This window comes from Hyperoodon ampullatus (genome assembly GCF_949752795.1).
Source record: "Hyperoodon ampullatus genome assembly, chromosome: 1".
Taxonomy (NCBI): Eukaryota; Metazoa; Chordata; class Mammalia; order Artiodactyla; family Ziphiidae; genus Hyperoodon; species Hyperoodon ampullatus.
The window spans coordinates 122,585,107-122,607,129 of NC_136914.1; the positions used below are offsets into that span (position 1 = coordinate 122,585,107).

Genomic DNA, 22,023 nt, shown 5'->3' on the forward strand with positions numbered 1-22,023 from the left:
ACAAGGGGCAAACCTAAATCAAAATGACACCCCAAAAATGAAACTCATAGAAGACAAAAATGGGACTTCCCTGGTGGTCCAGCGAGTAAGACTCTGTGCTCCCAATGCAGGGGGCGCAGGTTCGATCCCTGGTCAGGGAACTAAGATCCCGCATGCTGTGCGGTGTGGAAAAAATAATTTTTTTTTAAAGTAAAACATATAGAGAAAAGGAAAACACTAGATGCAATGCCAGAGAGTCATTCTATGCTAATAAAGGTACACAATATAATTTCTATTCCCCAAATCACTGTATTCAAACATATCCAGCAAACACTCAGAAATAAGCAGAAGTCACAAAATTGCAGCAGGCACTTCAAACTCTCCTGTCAAGTGGACGGTAATAAGAACCAAGGTTTTGAATGCAGTTAATCAGGTTGGTTTAATGCGTAAATTCTGAATTTTTGAAACAATGACAGACACTACTTGCCTTTAAAAAAAACACCCATCAAATATCGATTGACCCAGGGACAACAAGAGAAGCCACCGCAATGAGAAGCCCACGCACAACAACAAAGAGTAGCCCCTGCTCGCTGCAACTAGAGAAAGCCAGTGTGCAGCAACGAAAGACCCAACACAGCCAAAAATAAATAATAAGTAAATAAATTTTTAAAAAAAGAAAGCTAGATTTAAAATGTTTCCTATGTAGTACTGAGTGAAAAAAGTAGGCTGCCCAACAGCAACTGCAGTATCGTGTTGTTTATATAAAACGACATGCATCTAACTACTGGAGGATATAGGAGACAGTTCAGGAAGGATCTACTCTCTTAGCAATTTTCAAATACACCACATGGCAGTGTTAACTACATCACATCCCCAGAACTTGTTTATCTTATAACTGGAAGTTTGTACCTTGTGATTACCTTTATCCAATTCCTCCGCCTTCTACCCCTGCCTCTGGTAACCAAATCTGATCTCTTTTTCTATGAGTTTTTGTTTTTAAGAGTCCACATATAAGTGAGATCATACAATATTTGTTTTTCTCTGTCTGAATTATGTCACTTAGCATAATGCCCTCAAAGTCCATCCATGTAGTCACAAACAGTAGGATGTCCTTCTTTTTATGGCTGAATAACATCCCATATTGTGTGTGTGTATGTGTGTGTGTGTGTGTGTGTGTGTTTAACGCTTTCTTTATCCTTTCATCCATCAATGGACATTTAGGTTGCTTCCATGTCTTGGCTATTTTAAATATGCTGCAATGAACACGGGGGTCCAGATTATCTCTTTGAGACAGTGATTTCGTTTCCTTTGGATGTATACCCAGGAGTGGAATTGCTGGGTTCTATGGTAGTTCCATTTTTAATTTTTGGAGGGAACTCCACGCGTTTTTCAGAGTGGCTGCACCAGTCTACATTCCCACCAACAGTGCACAAGGGTTCCCTTTTCTCCGCATCCTCACCAACACTTGTTATCTCTGGTCTTTTCGATGAAAGCTAATCTGAGGTGTGAGGTATCTCACTGTGGTTTTGATTTGCATTTCCCTGATGACTAGTGATGCTGAGCACCTTTTCATGTACCTGTTGGTCACCTGTATGTCTTCCTTGCAAAGCTGTCTATTCAGGTCCTTTGCCCATTTTTTAATAGGATTCTTATTATTATTTTTTTTGCTATTGAGTTACCTGAGTTCTTTATATATTTTGGGTATTAACCCCTTATCAGATATATGATTTGCAAATATTTCCTGTCGGTTGTTCTTTCATTTTGCTGGTTGTTCCTTTTGCTGTGCTTACCACCTGTTTATTATTGGACCCTCGACCTTGACCTGCACACTCCCTGACCTCCATCCTTATTTTCTCTCTATTGCATTTAACATTGTCTTATTCCATATAATTTGATCATTTATTTTATTCTCTTCTACTTTCACTCCCTCACTGTAAGCTCTATAAAGGCAGAGATTTTTTTATCAGTTTTGTTCACTGCTGTTTCCCCAGTGACCAGAAAAATACCTGTCACATGGCAAGCACTCAAATCCTTGCTGAATGAATAAAGGAATGCAAGAATCAAAAGAAATCAACACTGAATAATATAAAATTTTGAATCCAAGTGCAATATTCCTATTGGGATATTTCCTTTTTTAATAGACTGAATTTCCAAAGACATGAATTTTCTCTCTTCTTCTCTCATCATCGTCAGATGGAGGAAATCATGGTTCATCCAATATAGTTAAGATGAGTGTTGATGGTGGTGGGATTGGCATATATATACTAATATGTATAAAACAGATAATTAATAAGAACCTGCTGTATAAAAAATAAAAAAAAGATGAGTGTTATTTTAAGTCTGTACTTTTACAGATTGAAAAGGGGATCTGGGTTCTTGCAGATTCCATCACTAGCACTTAACACCTCAGAGTACGTGTGGACGGGTCAGTTCCACGAGTGAGCAGGCAGATGTTCTGGGGTAAGAGTGTGGGTATGTCCACTGACAACACTGCTGCTTTCAAGCTCAAAAGAAAAGTTAAAAGGAATCCCTGAAATCATACTGTTTCAGAAAAGGTGAAATGTGCAGCCTAAATGACTGACAAAGTTGAAACACATTTTATACTGCTTTGGCTATTTCCTAAAATATACAAAAGATTTTTTTTTTTTTAATGGTTCCATGGTGATGGTGAAGCAACTCATTTAAAAGTGTGGCTGAAACAGGATGGTTTGTTCAGACCCACAGAACAAAGCAATACTCTGCTGACCCCATTTTAATTGTTTTGATTTCTTCTGAAATAGGTAGGATTGCTGTTTCAAAGGTGTTTCTCTTTTGGTCAATAATGAAACCCTCCAATGTCGCACGGCAGTGAGAAGACCCAGGTGCCCCTCAGTGTAACAGGTGTCACACACTGGAGGCTGAATGTCTGCCACATACACGTCGGGAGCAAAGCTCAATAGAATAACGGTTCACTCTCTACTCAAAGCCGATTTCACACACTCACATGCCACCAGGCACATACAACAACAACAATACAATTACATCCTATGTTTGTGTCATCATTGGCAGTTTATGAAGTCCTTTCATAGACATCTGAGCCTAAGAACAATGTGTAAGATGGGCAGGGCAGGCGTTATTGTTTTGTACATCAGAAATCCAGGGTTTAGAGAGATTACTTCCACCTTCGTCCGGGAGTAAGCGGTAGAGCCATTAACAAAAACTACGCTTCCCAACTTCAAGTCCACTGCTATTTCGATGCACTCTCATTTGGGACGACATTGCGGCTCAGGGCAAAATTTATGACCTGTGAACTACATACTGAATTTAGTTCCAAATAAAATACTCAGGTTTTTTCTTGCTCTCAGTGATAGTCAAGTTCCTTGCTGTAGACCAACCTACCTTCTGAAAGCAACTAGAAAGTTTTGATGAAACACACCAGAACATCTATTTGAAGGCACTGGAGTTTAACAAGGCAGCCTGGGGCTGTAGGGCCAGGTGCCAGGAAGGAACAGGAGCCCTGAGAATGAGTCCAGCACTCTCTGATCTTCCTCCCCCAAGCGGTGTGGAGCCCAGAGGCTGAACCAGCCAGGAGAAGCGATGGCTTTGCAGGTGGCGGCCACGCCGGGCTCCTGCAAGAGGCATGGGGCTGGGGGTCAGGGCGCCGAGGAAGAGGGCCTCTGATAAACAGCCCAGACTTCCAAGGAGGATCCCAAAGGGCTGCTGCCCAGCAGCACAGAGATCTGGACGCTCACCAGCTCTCTCACAAAAGACAGAACCCCAGCTCTATTCCAGCTCAATTCCAGCCTCAATCAAGGCCATCTGCCCTATCCTAACTGCCTGCCAGAGAGCAAAACTAGATCCTTTTCAGACGATGGAAACATCAGCTACGGACTTTAAATATCTCCGTATCTGTTCATACACAACAAAATATAATAACTGAAATTAAAATTCAATCGGTGGATTAGAAAGTAGAATAGATTTTCAAAGCAGGGGAAAGAATTAGTGAACTGGAAGGAAGGCCAATAGAATTATGTCCAGACTGAAGCTCAGGGAATGAAAAAGGATATAAAATATGGGAAAGAGCATAAGAGGGACACAGGACATGTGGAAATATCCAGGAGTGGGGAGAGAAGATGGGGCATAAGAAAAACTGACACAGACATGAAGCTGCAGATTCAGGAACAAGTACAAACCCCACCCAGGCTCAACACACAGACAGCATTAGGCACATTCTAGTGAGATGCTGAAACCAAAGACAAAGATAAATATCCTCAAGGCAACTAGAGGACAAAGTCAAGATGCCTTCAAAAAGCAACAATAAGACTAACAGTTGATATTTCACCAGGGACAGTGGAGGCCAGAAAACAAGTAAATGACGATGTGCAAGCACAGAAAGTAACCGTCAACTTGGAAGTCTCTGTTCAGTGAAAACACTCTTCAAAAATGAAAGTGAAATAAAAGATTTTTTCAGGCAAATGAAAGGATAGAATTCATTGCCAACAAACTGGCACTAAGAGAAATACACAAGTTGGAGGAGAACTGGGGAAACAGTCTCGGGGGAACAATGAAAAGGTAAGAAATGAGGAAAAATGGAAATAACAATATGCAGATAAATCTAAAGGATATTCACTGCGAAAAAACAATAAAAGATGTCCAGTGGGGTTTACACATAAAGAGGGAAATAAACCATATGACAATACAGCATAAAAGGGAGAGGAGGGGAAGTGGTCTGTGCATTGTCCAGGAGAAAACAAGAGCATTCATTTATATTCGGCTCTAATTAACAAGCTAACAGCTGGGGAGATACTTAATCCAAAGGAAGCATGAAAGGAGAGGACAAGCAACAGGGACAGGTGGGACGAATAGAACCCAGACAGGGAGACGCTACTGTTATAACCCCTATCGCCCACCAGCACTTGCGCTAAAGGAGAAAAGGACTAAATACTCCAATTAAAAGACAAGACTGTCAGAGGGATCAAAATCCAAAATCCAACTATCCGCTACTTATAGGAGACACATTTGAAATATATATAAGGACACAAAACGATTGGAAGTTGCAAAAACACTGAATTACAGCAAGGCGGTGTGTCTGCATTGATGCTGAGCGAGACAAAAGCATTACTAGTGAGAAAGAGGGCACTTCATAAGGACAAAGGGTCAGTCCCCACAAACACAAGAGAAACTCACCAACAGGTCTAAATACAAAGGCTAGGGAGAGCTCCATGAAGCCCAATGCAGAGCGGGGTGTCACCCCTCCTGCTTCTCCCCGCCGAATGGCCAGCTCCTGGAGGACACAGATGATGCTCCTGTCATCGCTGGGTTCCCAGGGTGACGGTGGGAAGGGGCACCAAAGATAAAGACACAAGATTATATTGCTCGTTTAGAGCGATCTGACCATTTCTGCCCCAGTGCTAACCCAGAGGCACAGCTGGGAAACGGGGCCACAAGTGTGGACAGGCACTGAGGGATGAAGCTTTGCAAATGTTTGCTCACGGTCTTTCCAGAGACCTACGCTGGGCCCTTCAGAGACGCTAACACAGACACAAGCTGGATCGCTATTGTGTAAGCCTTAGACTCTCTCCCAGGCCCAGAGCATTCTTAAAAAAAATTTTTTTTCAAATGAAGTATAGCTGATTTACAATGTTGTGTCAGTTTCTGCTGTACAGCAAAGTGATTCAGTTATACACACATATACATCCTTTTTCATATTCTTTTCCATTATGGTTTATCAAAGGATACTGAATATAGTTCCCTGTGCTCTACAGTAGGACCTTGTTGTTTATCCATCCTCTATATAACTGTTTGCATCTGCTAATCCCAAACTCCCAATCCTTCCCTCCCTCACGCCCCCTACCCCCTGGCAACAACAGCTCTGGTCTCTATGTCTGTGAGTCTGTTTCTGTTTCATAAATAAGTTCATTTGTATCATATTTTAGATTCCACATAGAAGTGATATCATGTGGTATTTGTCTTTCTCTTTCTTATTTCACTTAATATGATCATCTCTGGGTCCATCCATGTTGCTGCAAATGGCATTATTTCATTTTTTATGGCTAAGTAATATTCTAGTGTGTGTGTGTGTGTGTGTGTGTGTGTGTGTATACCACATCTTCTTTATCCATTCATCTGTCGATGGACACTTAGGTTGTTTCCATGTCTTGGCTATTGTGAACGATGCTGCTGTGAAATAGGGGTGCATGTATATTTTTGAATTATAGTTTTGTCCAGATATATGCCCAGGAGTGGGATTGCTGAATCATATGGTAACTCTATTTTTAGTTTTCTGAGGAACCTCCATACTGTTTTTCCATGGTGTCTGTACCAACTTACATTCCCACCAACAGTGGAGGAGGGTTCCCTTTTCTCCACACCCTCTCCAGCATTTGTTATTTGTAGACTTTTTAATGATGACCATTCTGACCGGTGTGAGGTGGTACCGCATTGTAGTTTTGATTTGCATTTCTCTAATAATTAGCAATGTTGAGCATCTTTTCATATGCCTGTTGGCCATCTGTATGTCTTCTTTGAGGAATGTCTATTTAGGTCTTCTGCCCATTTTTCAATTGGTTCTTTTATTTTTCTGTTGTTGAGTTGCATGAGCTGTTTGTATATTTTGGAAATTAAGCCCTTGTCGGTCGCCTCATTTGCAAATATTTTCTCCTGGTCTTTAGGTTGTCTTTTCATTTTGCTTATGGTTTCCTTTGCTGTAGAGAAGCTTGTAAGTTTGATTAGGTCCCATTTGTTTATTTTTGCTTTTGTTTCTATTGCCTTGGAAGACTGACCTAAGAAAACATTGGTGTGATTTACGTCAGAGAATGTTTTGCTTATGTTTTCTTCTAGGAGTTTTATGGTGTCATGTCTTACATTTAAGTCTTTAAGCCATTTTCAGTTTATTCTGTGTATGGTGTGAGGGTGTGTTCTAGCTTCATTGATTTACATGCAGCTGTCCAGCTTTCCCAACACAACTTGCTGAAGAGACTGTATTTTTCCCATTGTATATTCTTACCTTGTTTGCTGAAAATTGACCATAGGTGTGTGGGTTTATTTCTGGGCTCTCTATTCTGTTCCATTGAGCCATATGTCTGTTTTTGTACCAGTACCACATTGTCGTTTTATTTTATAAATTTATTTATTTATTTTTGGCTGTGTTGGGTCTTCATTGCTGCGCATGGGCTTTCTCTAATTGCGGTGAGCAGGGGCTACTCTTCGTTGCAGTGCATGGGCTTCTCATTGCGGTGGCTTCTCTTGTTGCGGAACACAGGCTCTAGGCGCACGGGCTTCAGTAGTTGTGGCTCGTGGACTCTAGAGCGCAGGCTCAGTAGTTGTGGTGCATGGGCTTAGCTGCTCCGCAGCATGTGGGACCTTCCCGGACCAGGGCTCGAACCCGTGTTCCCTGCATTGGCAGGTGGATTCTTAACCACTGCACCAGCAGGGAAGCCCCACATTGTTTTGATTACTGTAGCTTTGTAGTATTGTCTGAAGTCTGGGAGGGTTATGCCTCTTGCTTTGTTCTTTTTCCTCAGGATTGCTTTGACAATTCTGGGCCTTTTATTGTTCCATATAAATTTTAGGATTATTTGTTCTAGTTTTGTGAAAAATGTCATGGGTAATTTGATAGGGACTGCATTAAACCTGTAGATTGCCTTGGGCAGTATGGCCATTTCAACAATGTTAATTCTTCTAATCCAAGAGCATGGGATATCTTTCCATTTCTTTGAATTATCTTCAATTTCCTTTATTAAATGTTTTGTAGTTCTCAACATGTAAGTCTTTCATCTACTTGGTCAGGTTTATTCCTAGGTATTTTATTTTTCTAGATGTGTCTTTAAAAGGGATTGTTTTTTTACATTCCCTTTCTGATATTTTATTGTTAGTGTAAGGAAATGCAACCAACTTCTGTATGTTAATTCTTGTATCCTGCTACTTTGCTGAATTCGTTTATCAGTTCTAATAGTTTTTGTGTGGAGTCTTTAGGGTTTTCTATATATAGTATCTTGTCATCTGCATATAATGACAATTTTACCTCTTCCCTTCCAATTTGGATACCTTTTATTTCTTTCTCTTATCAGAGTGCTGTGGCTAGGACTTCCAGTATTATGTTGAATAGAAGTGGTGAGAGTGGGCATCCTTGTCTTGTTCCAGATTTTAGCGAGAAGGCTTTCAGCTTTTCACTATTGAGTATTATGTTGGCTGTGGGTTTGTCATAAATAGCTTTTATTACATTGAGGTATGTTCCTTCAATGCCCAGAATATTCTTTAATTGAGATGCAGACAAGGCCTGAAACGGTCCCAAAAGAACATATAAAGGGAAAAAAAGAGCGGTATGGTGATAAAAACTTGGAGTTGGTTTTATAAAAACACTAAAAATAATAAAAACAATTGAACAAACAGAAAGCAAAGCAGCAGATGATGAATAATGGCATGGCTTTGGTCTGAATTTTGCACGTAAGGTGCATGTTAGCCCCTGCACTGAGGTGGGGGGAGGTGTGAAGCAAAGAGCCTTGCAGTTGGCCCCCTCCCACTGCCTGGCCACACCGGCTCCTGCACCTGCCCGCCTCTCACCCCAGGACAGGGAGGTCACACTGATGGCGCACAAGCAGCAGCCTCACCTCCCTCAGGGCACGAGAATGTTCCAGGGGAATGGAAACAGCGCATTCTGCCATTACACTGCCCTGGAGAACCCAAGGCGGGAAAAAGAGGAACAAAAGCCTCGGTTCTTCTCAATTTCTCGGGATTCTGTCAGCATGTGGTCAGCTGGGAACACAATTTCTCAGGAGTTTGGCTGCAAGCTACCAACACCCAGGCCTTCTTGCTTTCTGGGTGCCTTTGGGCCTCATGCCAAAGACTCCTGCCTGAAAACTGGGAGCAGACAAGACACTTGTGCAGAGCGGATGGCGAGGCACCGCGTCTAGAACGTAGAACTGTCAGCAGGAACCTGGCCACCAAGAGCTCCATCCCTCCTTCCCTCTCCTCCCTGTGCGACCTCAGGCAGGTGGTCCCACGCTGCAGCGGTGGCCCGGCTCTCCCACCTGCCGTACGGACCGCGATGAAGCACATGGCACAATGACAGTAACGTCCAGGACTCCCGGGGAAGGGCTCCAGACACAGAGGGGTGCCTGGACAGGGGCCTCGGGCCATCTCACCTGCCTCTGCCCAGCAGGCCGGGGCCACCCTGAGCTGCCCTCCCGGACGTGAGCTCCGCAGTCGGGGGCCTCTGGGGACTGGCGTGCGATGTCACCCAGAGAAGAATCTCCCTGCTGACTCCGAAGGAGCCTCCGCTGACTGAATAAAGTGAAAGCACATAAAAGCTGAGTGCAGGCCAGGACACCACCCATAGTCCGACAGTGCGTGGCTGTGGTCATCGTGGAACAGGCGTTTAAGGCTCACTGCCCCGACAGCCACAGACGCCTCCGAGGCCAGCGAAACCCAGAGCAAGCAGCGGGCCCCGCTCCGCGGAGCGCCAGCCCCGCTGACCAAGACCCTGCCCACGGAGCATGGCTTGGAGGGGGTCCGCCAGGCCCCCGGCTGGCCCTTCGAATGGAGAGCAGGTGGGGCAGTGGCCACGCCGGAGGCTTGGTTGTGCGTGCTGATGAAACACGACTTTCGTAAGAAAAATATAATGAGCAAACAAGGCTCTTGGCCCCCGAAATGAGAGCCCCTCTGGCACCCCACTGACAAGAAGCGGAGACGCCTTTCGGAGCTGGGCTTCCTCTTCCTCCCCCAGATCTCCTGCTTTCCTAAAAATAAAACAGAATCTCACAATAATGGCCTTCAAAGCTTCACACCAAGCTGCTTAGTTTACGCTGAGAACTTTTCCTTGGTTTCAACAATGTTTACTCTTCCCAAGTAACAGTGAAGAGTCTGGATGGCATCCCTCTTACAGCCCTTCATCATGATGAGCCGCTCTCCTAAGACAAGCGACACCGCCCGGACGCTCCACCAGAGCAATCAGCACAGCCCATTACTGAAGTGCCTGCCTGCTGGATGAAATTTTCTAAAAAACAAAAGAAAAGGAGAGAAGAAAAAAAAAAAAAAACAGCCCCTCTCGAGTTCCGATCTCTGTTTGGGCGGCATTAAAGCCAGACATTTAAAAAACTGGTCAAAACAGAGTCCTTTAGTGATTCTTTTCAAGGAAACAAAACAAAACCTTACGACTGTAATTTATAAGTTGAGTCAACACAATATGTCCTTGACGGAAAGGCTGCTGGATAAACCCACCAGGTGTGGGACTTGGACAAAGTCCTCTCCCAGAGAAGGACACTCGTGGGGTCGTGGTTGATTGAGGCAGCTCTGGTCTCAGGAGCAATACTTCAGTTTTAGACACAAAGATGTTTCAAAACCCTTCATTTTTAATTTCATGACAAAAGGGAAAGATGGAACTCTCTAACGATTTAACTTTTGAAAGCTGAAGGAAATCTGTTTCTTGACCAAGTGGTTCTCATTTTTAAGGGACTTAATACATAAGTAAATGAAAAGGAACAATGCTGGCTGATGGGGGAGAGAAGAAAACAAGATAATGTTTCTCCCCCAAGGGTTTATTCGATTTTACTTACATAAACAATTTTAAAGTAAACCAGCTCCAGCTCTCCCCGGCAGACAGAATGATGTTCCATAAACCTCCCGGGCTCCACCCCACTTCTATGCTTCACTTCCCCATCAGACGCAACTCTGGACAAACAAACAGAACACCAGAAAACAGAACACAACACAAAACCCTTCTGAGCCAGATTCTGGAAAGGCTTTAGCAGGGAGACGACCCTCCCCTCACGACAGCTCTGCTCTAAAAAGGCAGCAGAGCATCTCTGCCGGGGCCTCGGCACCGCGTGAGGTCTGAGCCCCTGCAATGCTGGACTGGAATCCAAGTCAGCCTGGGCTTTAAATTCACTCTCAGTGTTGGAGCATCCAGAGACGGTCCTGGGCCGCTCTCCTCCCTGTCTCTGTTCATTGCCTGGGGGATGATGCCCCACATCATGGCTTTAAGTACCACCTGTGCATTGAGCATTCCCAAACTCACATCCCCACTAAGACCTTTCTCCTGACACACTTCCAAACACCTACACAGCAGGTCTGCCCACCTTAGAGGCTTAATGCACCTTGGACTTAACGTGTCTGGATTTCACCCTCTGACGTGTCCCCTAGACCTGCTCACCCACAGCCCCTCTGTCTCACGAGGGGCCTCGCTCCGAGCCACCTTCCTTATCCACCCATCAGCCCATCCTGTTGGCCCTGCCTTCAGAATACGCCCAGGTGTGACCGACTCCCACCTTCGATGCTGAGTCCCATTACTTTTTGCCAGGACAGTAACAACAGCTTCCAAAGGTGAGGCAGGGGGAGAAACAAGCCGTCTGAAAAAGGCACCTTCGAAATTCCCATTGGTTTAATTTGCTTTTAAGTCTCTATAATTTATTTGAAATTTGAAATAACATTAAATGAGGTAGAAAATCTTTTTTTTTTTCTTTTTTCTTTTTGACTTCTCAACTGTACTTTCAAGACTGGGATGGGCTACCATCTTTCTAATTTCTAAGAGACTCTAAGAGTTCCTGTACGTCATATCAAGTATTTCACTCACAGCAGGCTTTTCTATGCTTCCTCCTTCATGTAAATATTTTTTCTTGGCACATTATTTGTTATATACTTTAAAAAAGCTAAATAAAGCATAACCCCAAAGTATGGGTTTTTTGTTTGTTTGTTTGCAAGGCTCTGAACCCAATTCCTTGGATCTACCCCAGAAGACAGTGAAGAAGAGGTAGGTTGTAACCGTGTCTCTTTCCAGTCCTGGGAGAACCCGACACAGAAGACTCATCTTGGGGCTTCATCTGATCTCCCTTACTGCTTAAAAATCTCCCTTTCATCCACCTTTGTTCTTTTATGACTCTTCATATTATTAATGCTTTACAGGGCACTCACCATATGCTGGCCACTGGGCTAGGCAATTCACTCACTCAACAAATACTGAGTTTACCAAGTGCCGGGAGGTGGCCGAATAACAAGCCCGGATGTAGCCCACGGCTCTAACGAGTACATTCAAATGATCATGTAAATAGGTAAGACACATGCTGTGTAGGTGGTGATAAGGGTCATGGAGAAGAATCAGGTAGGGAGATGCTGGGGGCCGGGGCCTCACTCCTAGGGCAGGAGATCAAGGGAGGGTCTGGAACAAAATCTCAGGGGAGGAGGAGCCAGCCCTTGGGAACATTTCTTTAACTCTCACGATAGCCAGACGTCATCATGTTACAGCGTCTCATGAAAGACAAAGGCCGCAAGATCAGGAACTGGAGAGTCCCGATTGCGACCAAGGTCTGCGTGACTCCAAATCCCTTGTTCTTAATTAAGCTCCACCTCCACTGCTGTCAGATTTATCACAAGGGAAGACTGAACTCTACAGGGCAAGCATGTCCATTGGTCTATACAAAGAGAGACACTGCAGAGCCAAAAACTATTGTACTTATATAGGAAGGTCACACACTTTAACAGCCCTCTGTTAGATATGGAAGGAGATGGGATGGATGCAGAGCAGTAACTTGATCTCCTGAACCTGACAGTCAATAATATTGGTTGTTCTAAAGCTGATACTTTGAAGACAGGACATGGCCTCAGTTCCAGGCATCAAACTGACTTTGGGGAGATTTTAATTTAGCCCAAACCCAAAGAACGTGGAAGGCATCCCAGCTGCTACTTTCACACATGCAAATGAACATGACACAGTAGCTGGAACTAAAATTAAAGCCACCTAAAACACAGCCCACTGTGGGATGACTATTCAAACATCTGTTTGGACAAACTTGTATTTCAAAAACTGAAAAAAAAAATATATATATATATATATAGTTTTGAGGACACTTAAGGGACTTGCAGTGGAGACAGAACTCCAGCCCACACGTTGATGAGCCATCAGAAAGGACACCCTTTTCTCTCAGCTCTGAGGGAAGGTTACAGCAGGAAAACAGCTCTTAGACCAGTGAGGTGAAACCAACACCATCTCATGGAGATGTAATTCAAAGCGGTCAATTCCAGTCGCCAGGTACGATTTTTGAGCTAGATTCTGCTAGAACCTGAGCCCGCTCCTGAGTTTAGGCCAAGCCCCTCTGAAAAGCCGCGCTAGCCCTTTCTGGCCTTCAGCCACTGCTCCTCATCCATCACCGGGCAAGTTATGGACATCGCTCTCTGTGCAGCAAGGACAACCTTCGTGTCCCGTCCATGAGCTATGGGGAGCGGCTGGCACAGGCTGGGTGCGGTGGGCCCACGAGCCTGGGGATGAGGGTGGCGGGTACGCGTGCATCTGGGACCCTCCCCTGACGTGCAGGTGGGCACCGCCCTGCGGCCGTGCACCCAGCTTCAGGACTCTCCCGGAGCCCACGCGGTCCCTGGACCCCTGCTCAGCAACCCCTATTCCAGATGGGTGCTTACCAGTTACCCGTGCTGACTTGAAGCAGCAGCCCGGTACAGGGGCCGAGTAAAGCTGCCTTAAATATAAATTAATGGGTTACAGGGAATATTAAGCAAAGACAATCTTCTGGGCTGGATTCATAAAAATGATGAGATTCTTAGTATCATGTGCAATATATAATATGTTTATATATCAATCATATGTTTCACATAGTATATCACACACACACACACACACACACACACACACACACACACACACATCCTGAGTCTGAAAGAACTGTAATTCCACACACTTGTGAGCTGTTCTGGGTACACAGAGCTGACTACAACCCCAAAAAAGCTTGGTAAGAGCAGGGAGAGAGCACCTGTGTGGTTAAGTGGTGCTTACACGGTTACAAAGTTCCCCTGAAAGCACGAGAGAAGAGGAAAATCCTTTCAAGGTGTGTTATTTAACTTAGAAAACAAAGCCAAGCGTCAACACGTGTTCACGTGGAGCTTGGTCGCTCCTGTCTCTCTTCAGCTCACCTGCCCCTCATTCCCGGGAACTCACACCTGGAGAAATGGGACCTGGCTGGCCCTTTGGGGGACCAGGGCTGCCTGTCACAGCCCGGTCACTGGCCTCCTGCGCAGATGCCTCCAGCTCAGGACTCACCTGGACTCCCGTCACCCGGGTGCCCTGAACGCGCTGGACTGGAGCAGACTGTCCGAGGGCAGTGCTGCCCCCTCACCTCTTGTCACCCCGTCACCTCCCCATCCGCCAGAGCAGGAGAGGCTTCTCTGGCTGGAATCCCGGGACCTGAGTGCAGCGTCTGAGTTGCAGTGGACGTGGCATCCATGTACCTTTACATGATGGGTGAAGGACCCTACAAGTAACCAGGTGAGCAGGAAGGCCTAGTGGCACCCAGGGGCAACAGCTGCCCTCCAAATGCGGCTCCTTATTTTTTAATAGAACAAGACTAACTGTCTAAGGTCCCCACTTCCCAATGAAAGATCGTTACCAGCAAGGTTCAGAGGTACAGAGTGGCAGTGAGGGTCGTGCTATCACTTTCCTAGTCGGTGGTGACAAATGCACATCTGAGCGTCTGGAGGCCCGAGAACCCCCAGGTCCCCGAGGAATCTAGGGAAGGACGTAGAGCAGAGCCTCCCACCAGCCCCGGCACTCGAAGTGGGGAGATGGCCCTGGGCCCCCGCCTCCGAGTTCTGCTCAGTTTAATCTCGACCCTGTGGGGCTGTTTCTTTCCCCTCTCTGGTCTCTAGAACATTCCCAACTAAAGCTTCCCAGTAAGCAAGACTTTAGCACTTCCTCCCACTGAGCTTGTGAACGATGGAAAACGATTTTGTGAATGGATTTTAAAAACAACGAGCGACCAGTACAGACGAGGGCGGTCACACCACTTTCTCTCGGTGACTCTCAGGCTCTGACCAGCAGCCTGCAGCCTCTGGACCCGCCAGGGGCGTCGGGAGGACTGGAACCTGGCCCCAAGCGGCCCTTTCACATCCTGCGGGGGAAGCTCCATTACCACGTGCCTCGGAATTTTCCGAGTTTTCCGGCCCCGTAAAGACACGGTACACGCTGTTTTGCAGAGCGACAGAAAACAGGAGCATCCCCGGGGAAGCTACTCACTGTGACGTAGGAAGTGGCCAGGGTGGCGCCCGGCCGCGGGCTGACACTTACTGGTCATGCCTGGTGTCGGGGACGGCTCTGTCCATCTGCAGCTTATCGCTCTCCACTTGGTTGAACTTGTTGCGGGCATAGGGGTCCTGCCCGGAGCGGACCATCGTCCCGCCAACGTAAGCCTCCTGGTTAAAGTCTCGCCATCGCACTTTCCCTGCAAGGAGCAGAGCACAGGGTGTGGGACGAGGGCGCGAGGGCGCAGCCCCGAGGCCACGCGTCAGCGCGACGTCAAGGGACAGCGCCAGGGCTGCCGCTGTTGGCAGTTCTAACCAGCAAACCACCTGAGAACAGGCAGCATCATGCCTGTACACTGGCAACCTGAACCGTGACCGTTTGCAGCATGAAAGTTAAAACCAAGACTTCGAGTATTTGTCCCGGGAACAGGATTCTATGCCAGTCAAAGTATCCCAGAGAATGGCACCACTGACACTCCATACAAAAGGAGATACGCTCTGCTTGTCCCACCTTTCCAGGGATCACAGTAATGCCAAAAAGCACCTCAGACACGGTGACAAGGATCCTGAACAAATGAAAGTAAGGCGCCCCATCGTGTGACATCAGGCAGCACAAAATAAGTGTTTACACAAAAATAACACCCCCAAAAAACAGGACACCAAAACAACCCCGGAGAGACCTCCTCAGAGATACTTCCTGCAGCCACTGCCACATCGACCCCATGACATGGTACGTGAAGCCTTTTCTGGCACACTCACACCCTGGCACGCTGACGTCCTAGGACACACACGCCCTGGCAGCCTGACATCTTAGCACATTCACACCCTGGCACACACCCCCTGCACAGTTACATCCTTGTACACTCATGTCCTGGGACACACGTGCCCTGGAATGCTCACACCCTGGCACATTCACCCTGATCACATTCACACCCTGGCACACATATCCTGCATGGTCACATCCTTGCACACTCAATGTCCTAGGACACGCATGGCCTGGAATGCTCACACCCTGGCACACACCCTGCCACATTCACCCTGATCACATTCACACCCTGGCACACATATCCTGCATGGTCACATCCTTGTACACTCATGTCCTGGGACACACATGGCCTGGAATGCTCACACCCTGGCACGCTCACCCTGATCACACTCATGTTCTCAGCAGGAGGGGACGGACACCGAGGTAGTCTGGCCTGTCCACACATACGTTAGCGTTGACTCCACTGCCTGGATTAGCTGTTGCGGCTCCAGGACCCAGCACAGGGTTCTCTAAGAACACGCACTGGCCTGGAAGTTTGTGCCAGGGTGGGGTAGGGGCAGTGCTGGTGCAGCCTGGGATCTGGAGGGAAGGGCACTGCTGGCTGGGGCGAGCCTGGACAAGCCCGGGCGCGAGAAGGCAGAGAGATGAGCAAAGGCACCGATGCTCAGAGGGAGAACAGTGGGAGGAAAGAGCGACTCGAGACCAAACAGTTGGGACTTACTATCCACCTGCCCCGCCCCGGGTTGGAATCTCTGTTTACCACTTGCTACCTCTATGATCTTGGGCAAGTTATTCATTCTTTGAAACTAAGTTTCCTAAAAATAAATAAATACGTAAAATGAAAAAAGACTTTTCATGAGGATTTAATGTGCCAATTCAGTAGATGTGCAAACTCAAACCAAATTAACAAATAAAAAAAAAAGGGAAAGAAAAACAGTAACAACAACCCCTGTCCCCTTGAAGTGGTAATGCTCTAGTGGTCACAGTGCCGAGACGAAACAGAGAAACAGGAGGTCAAGGGGCAGGCAGCTGGGGGCTGCTGTTCTACAAGGGCTGGTCTGACTACCCCCATCTCATCACAGCTGGTTGCCATGGAAATGATGCTCGGGGTCACAGTGGTCCAGCCTCTCAAATAGGAAAGCAATTCCAAAACCCACAAGCTCCCAGGCTACGGGGTGATCCCGTGCCCCTGATAAATGTCTGGCGACGGGAGCTGGCCCGCGTGCCCGCATTCTCTCCCATCTAAGATGAAATGTTTCCAGCACACGTTTTCCACGCTGACAGCCCTAGAGATACCTATGGATCATCCGCTCTCCCCACCTCTCTGCCTTCACCCTGTGCTCCAGCACACCCGCCCCTCCTCCTCACCACACGACCTCACCCCTCACAGGCTACACGAAGCAGGAGCCTCGGTCAAAATCTACCCCAGCTGCGCCGACCACAGAATCCAAATGAGCTGGCTCCCACTGATTTAATGGCCTGAAAACTCTTCACTGCAACAAAGAACTTGGAACTACATCACCCCATCCAAGGCCAGAGGAAGGACCATAACCCAAGAGATGCTCGTCTCTAGTCCTGCTTCTTGCGTGGAGAACTGGGGTCAGCAGGAAGAGGGCTGGTCGTCGGGCGTCTGTGTGTGGGGGTGGGGGGTAAGGCCTCTGCTGAGCTCCTGGACCTTCAATCTCTTTGTGCCATCAGACCCCCGACCCCTTTCTGCAATAAGGCAGCACAGGGTTTCATGGATGCCTCATGTCAATCAGCTCTGGGGCTGGGGTTTTCCCTGCCTCGGCCCCAAGCCATTGCTGTGTACTAAGTGTCGACTACATGCTAGGTATCTCACTGGCTCCTGTGGGTACAACAGCGAACACAGAGCTGATGCCCACCTGTGGAGATCACGCTCTGGGAGACTGTGGGGGGCTGCAATAGACAAGAAGATAATGACCATGGTAACAACTGCACCACTGAAGCCTAAGTGCTCAGATGGTGAGGACTGTAGTTCTATGAAAGCACCTAACGGAGGAGCCCAGTCTGGACAGAAAGGGGGGGGCCGGGAGGTGAGAGGCTCCTGGGGAAGGAGCATCTGAGCTGAGAGCTCAGCAGCCAGCAAAGCAGTGGAGAAGAAGCCCTCTGTGACTTCACAGAAACACATCTTTCTTCAACCTCCAAAAAGGGTGTGACCACTGCCCCCACCAGCAGAGGCACCCCACAGTGACCCCTGCCCTCTGACATGACATCCTCTATAGCACTCCTGAGGGCCCTGCCTGGCCCGGTGACAGTTAATTTCCCAAGGCACACACCATTTTACTGGAGACAGATTATAAATGACTTTATAGCTTAGTGATATGTTAGAGCGCAGCAGGGACTTTCAAAAATGTTTGACTATGACATACATCTCACATCGTGGCCCGGACGTCATGCTGTAAACACACACACAGCTGAAATGAAGGTTTTCCCCTCGCTACATGTGAACACATATTCTATTGTTTTATGTGGGTGTGACTCATAAAACTGGCTCCACACTCTAATAATGGGTCAGACCCACTGGGCTAAAGAACCATTGTAGAACTCAGTTATTTCTGTATTACACGGAATTGCTAGGGCTGGAGCAGAGTTGGGATAAAGCAGCGAGAGCAGGGTTCTCAGAGGGAATATATGCCTGGGTCCAACCCCAGGCAGGAAGGGAAGCAACAAGTCAGAGGCTGGAGAGAAACCATCAAAACCGTAGATACCACGTCTGAATATACTGACTTTTTAAAAAACGACACTCATAAAACATCTTGTATTTTTATCACCTCTTTAAAATCTTAGAAAGAGCATTAGAATAAGAGTTTCCAAAAAATACACAAAAATCTAGTGAAAATGGACTTGGCTAAGCAGAAGCAGTGGATGGAAAATACCCCCCAGATATGAAACTTCTCATGAGAAGACAGAAGCCAGCTTCATCACCGAGATGACAGGAAAACAGAACAGGGGCTGAAACAACAGGGGGGGAGGAAGGGACCTTCACCCTGAGAAGGGCTGTGGAAACCGCTCGCTTATTACACTAGGTTCTGAAGGTCTTTGCGAGGAGATTCATTTCCAGAAGACAGGCCTTCCTAGATGTGGTCTTTGAAGCTGAAAGAGGGACTGTGTGACCCTGAGTGTTGACACCTCTGGTTCTGTATGAAGGTGAGGCTTCCTGATGGTTCCGTCAAGCTGACACCCCCCGCCCCACTGACAGCCCTCAGGCAGGCTCCCAGCCCCTTCCACAGACACCCGTGGCCGCTCAAGTCCCCCACCCCCCAACCACCCTTCGAGGCCAAGATCGTCCCCTGATGTCCCTGTGGTTCCATTTCTCCCAGGGTCAGGAAGGGGCTCCCTGCGGGCAAGGACCAGCCTCCTGCTTTGCCCGCGGCCCGGGCTGATGGTGGGGAAGCGCATCTCTCAGAAGGCCCGGCTCCCACACATGGTCTCCCACTGCTGATACCCACACCTGAGGACTGTTCTCGAACGCGCTGGACGTGGGCCCTAGACCTCCTTCCACTGGTTTACAGGCTTTTTCTGAATGGCGCCCTCTCAAGCCGGCCTCCCGTTCCCTCAGCCAGGAGCCACCGCAGAACCCGGGCCCCAGGGACAGGACCTCTGGCTCTGTGAACATTAATGACAGAGATCGGATCACCATTCTGGCCAGCTTTGCCCCTCGGCCCTCCACGGGGCAAGGCCTGTGAGCTCTTACTAAACCCTCCCTGACCCACCATTCACGCAGAGCCCAGGCGAAACTGCGACACTAGAAGGCAGGGCTGTTTGGTCTTAATGCACTTACTCCGCTCTGCCAGCTGCCAGCAGCCAGTAGCCTCCCAGGGCAGCCACCTCCTCCAGGAAGCCTCCCTGGCGTCCCCAGCTGCAGCCCCTCCCCAGGGCCTTCCTCACTCTCTGCTCCATCCTGACAACGGCTTTCTCACACACCTATTGTCGCAGGGCTTCACAGGGTTTACCACCTCTCCATCTAATAACTAACTCAAAATCCCACCAAGGCTCACCTCTAACTGCTGTTTGCCCTGCTCTGCCGGCACCTCACCAGCTCATTGGTCCCCAGGAACCACGTGCCCTATCTGTTTACGGTCTGGACTCGGAGACGCATTCATTTAAAGCATCTGAGGTATCTTCAGCTGCTCAGCCTTCAGTATTCTCCTAACAGCATAGTTGTAGGCTCTCCAGTCTGGATATCGAGGTCTAGATGGAGAGGCCGGAGATCAGCTCGGCTTCCTCTGCCTCCTGCCGGGGGGGTGGGGGGGCGCTGGGGCTTGACGACGGCTCAGCCCGTCGTCCCACCCCCTGCCCCCCTGCTGGTCCCAAGCACCTCCCTCGCACGGTCACCTGCTCGGGGACCAGCCGCCCCCCGTTCTCTGCTTCTCCGGAGCCGACAGGGCTGGAACCCGCCGCACAGCACACGTTTAATGACTGTTTTAAAACCACACCCTGCAAAGCCCACGTCCGACCTCAGCATCCCTTACAGCTTCAGATAGTTCTGTGGACGCACCCAGAGACCCAGGGCCCCGCGGTCACTCTGGCCTCCTCTTCTGCTCATCTGGTCTCTGATGGGAGCTCCTCACCCAGCGGCCCCGAAGCGTCCAGGTGGGCAGCAGGAAAGGGCGCGGTGCAGCCGCTCCGGCCCTCCAGCCGAGACACACAACGTCCAGAGGCAGGAAGAGACCGGGGCCCGGGGCAGCTGCCTCTGGTAGAAAAGGGCCAGGACCTGGAGAAAGGTGGGCGCTGGAAAGACGGCTTCCTGCCACCCCTGCCGTGGTCCCCTCCGCAGGACACACACCTGTCCACTGGCCGCTCCGCCCTCACCACCCGTGGCTCCCTGGCCCAGCAATTTCTCCTTTTCTTCCTTTCCCATCTCCGACTTACTTGGCCACTAACATTCTTCCTCTGTCACCCCTGCTGTCCCTCACAAGCCTTTGCACTTACTTTCTGGAACCCAGAGTCTCTTCTCTCTCCCCTTATCCACCCACCAGGCCTTGAGCTACACCTGTCTTTCCAGAATCTTTTTCTTCCTAGTGGAGTTTTGGGATTTCCCCTTCTGCCCATCTTAACCAGACTGCAGACCAGCACAGCATCCCTGGAGCAGAGGCCAGCCGGGAATCACAACCACGCATGGTCCATGGAGCCTGCGCGGGGCGTGGAGGTCGGGGGGCCCCAGCTCTGTGCCCTGTGGGTTCAGGGCAAGGCTGGCTCACGCAGGGTCCTAAGTGCCACTCAGGACATCACTGCCATGAGAAAGCTCATTCTAGGCTCCTAACAACCAGTCCTCCAATTACCTTTTAGAAAAGACGTTTTTATATTCAAGAAACGGCTTACCTTTGGATGACTTGTTCAATTAACTTTAAAATAAGTTTAAACATTTCCAAACACCATCATCTCTTTCTTAAAATTTTCATTTTTACTAAACCTCGTATTTAAAGAAACAATGATGTAAATCTATGAAAATGAACGTTCAAAGGATTAACCCCACAAAACATATGGAAGCACCAAGACACACGTGGTCTTCAGATTAGAGACCGCTCAGGTGTGACAGTCCTTTGGGGGATCAGGACCCTGCTGACACACACCCTGAGGGCAGCCTCGTTGTCCACACCCACAGGCGCACGAAGGGAAGGCAGGGCCCTGATGTTGGGGTCCCTCCAGCCAGGGGACGGGGCATCTGGATGCTGTGCTGGCAGCACGGCCAGGCTGCAGATCTTCACTCCAGTCCTCCCCGGGAAGGACGGCTTAAACAAACTGAAAGCTAGCCTGTGTGAAACAGCAAGCCTCTTCTGGGAAAGGGGCTGAGGAGGGAAATAGAATGAATTCTAAATCAAAGGACAAAGCTCTCCGATTTAGTTTAGCCTCTCAGTTCATCTCAGATTGAATGTAATTTTACTATGCTTAAAAGAAAAAAAATTCCTCATATTCTTCCTCTAGAAGGTCATAACGCTACACCACGAAAGAGAAGACCAGGGTGAGGCCGGGGTTACAAACAAATATATCCATTTCAATAACAAAGATATGTAAATAATACTTTATTATTTGTCACTGGATAGCTGGTATGACAGGCTTGTTCACCTGTGAGAAACTGTCTCCTGAAATAAGGGATCCTACACAATTCATTTTTAAGGATGAAAAAAATAGAAAATTCAAAGGAGTGATTAAAAGATAGTTAGAAGAAAATATAAGAAAAAAATCAGACGCTATAGGGTAAATACTCAACTTATTTAAAATTCTTTGTGCTGTCAAAATAACTAAAACCCACCATGAAA

At 47.9% G+C, this 22,023-nt stretch overlaps 1 protein-coding gene across 1 annotated transcript in view; it reads right to left on the minus strand.

The window, feature by feature from the left end:
- GALNT2 (polypeptide N-acetylgalactosaminyltransferase 2) overlaps window positions 1-22,023 on the minus strand; it is a gene marked incomplete at its 3' end in the record, with an annotated part of 175,128 nt that overhangs the window by 50,022 nt on the left and 103,083 nt on the right. The window contains exon 3 of the mRNA XM_079703673.1: window positions 15,023-15,176. Within this exon, the coding sequence (XP_079559799.1) occupies window positions 15,023-15,176 (154 nt within the window). The remainder of the gene's footprint in view (window positions 1-15,022; window positions 15,177-22,023) is intronic.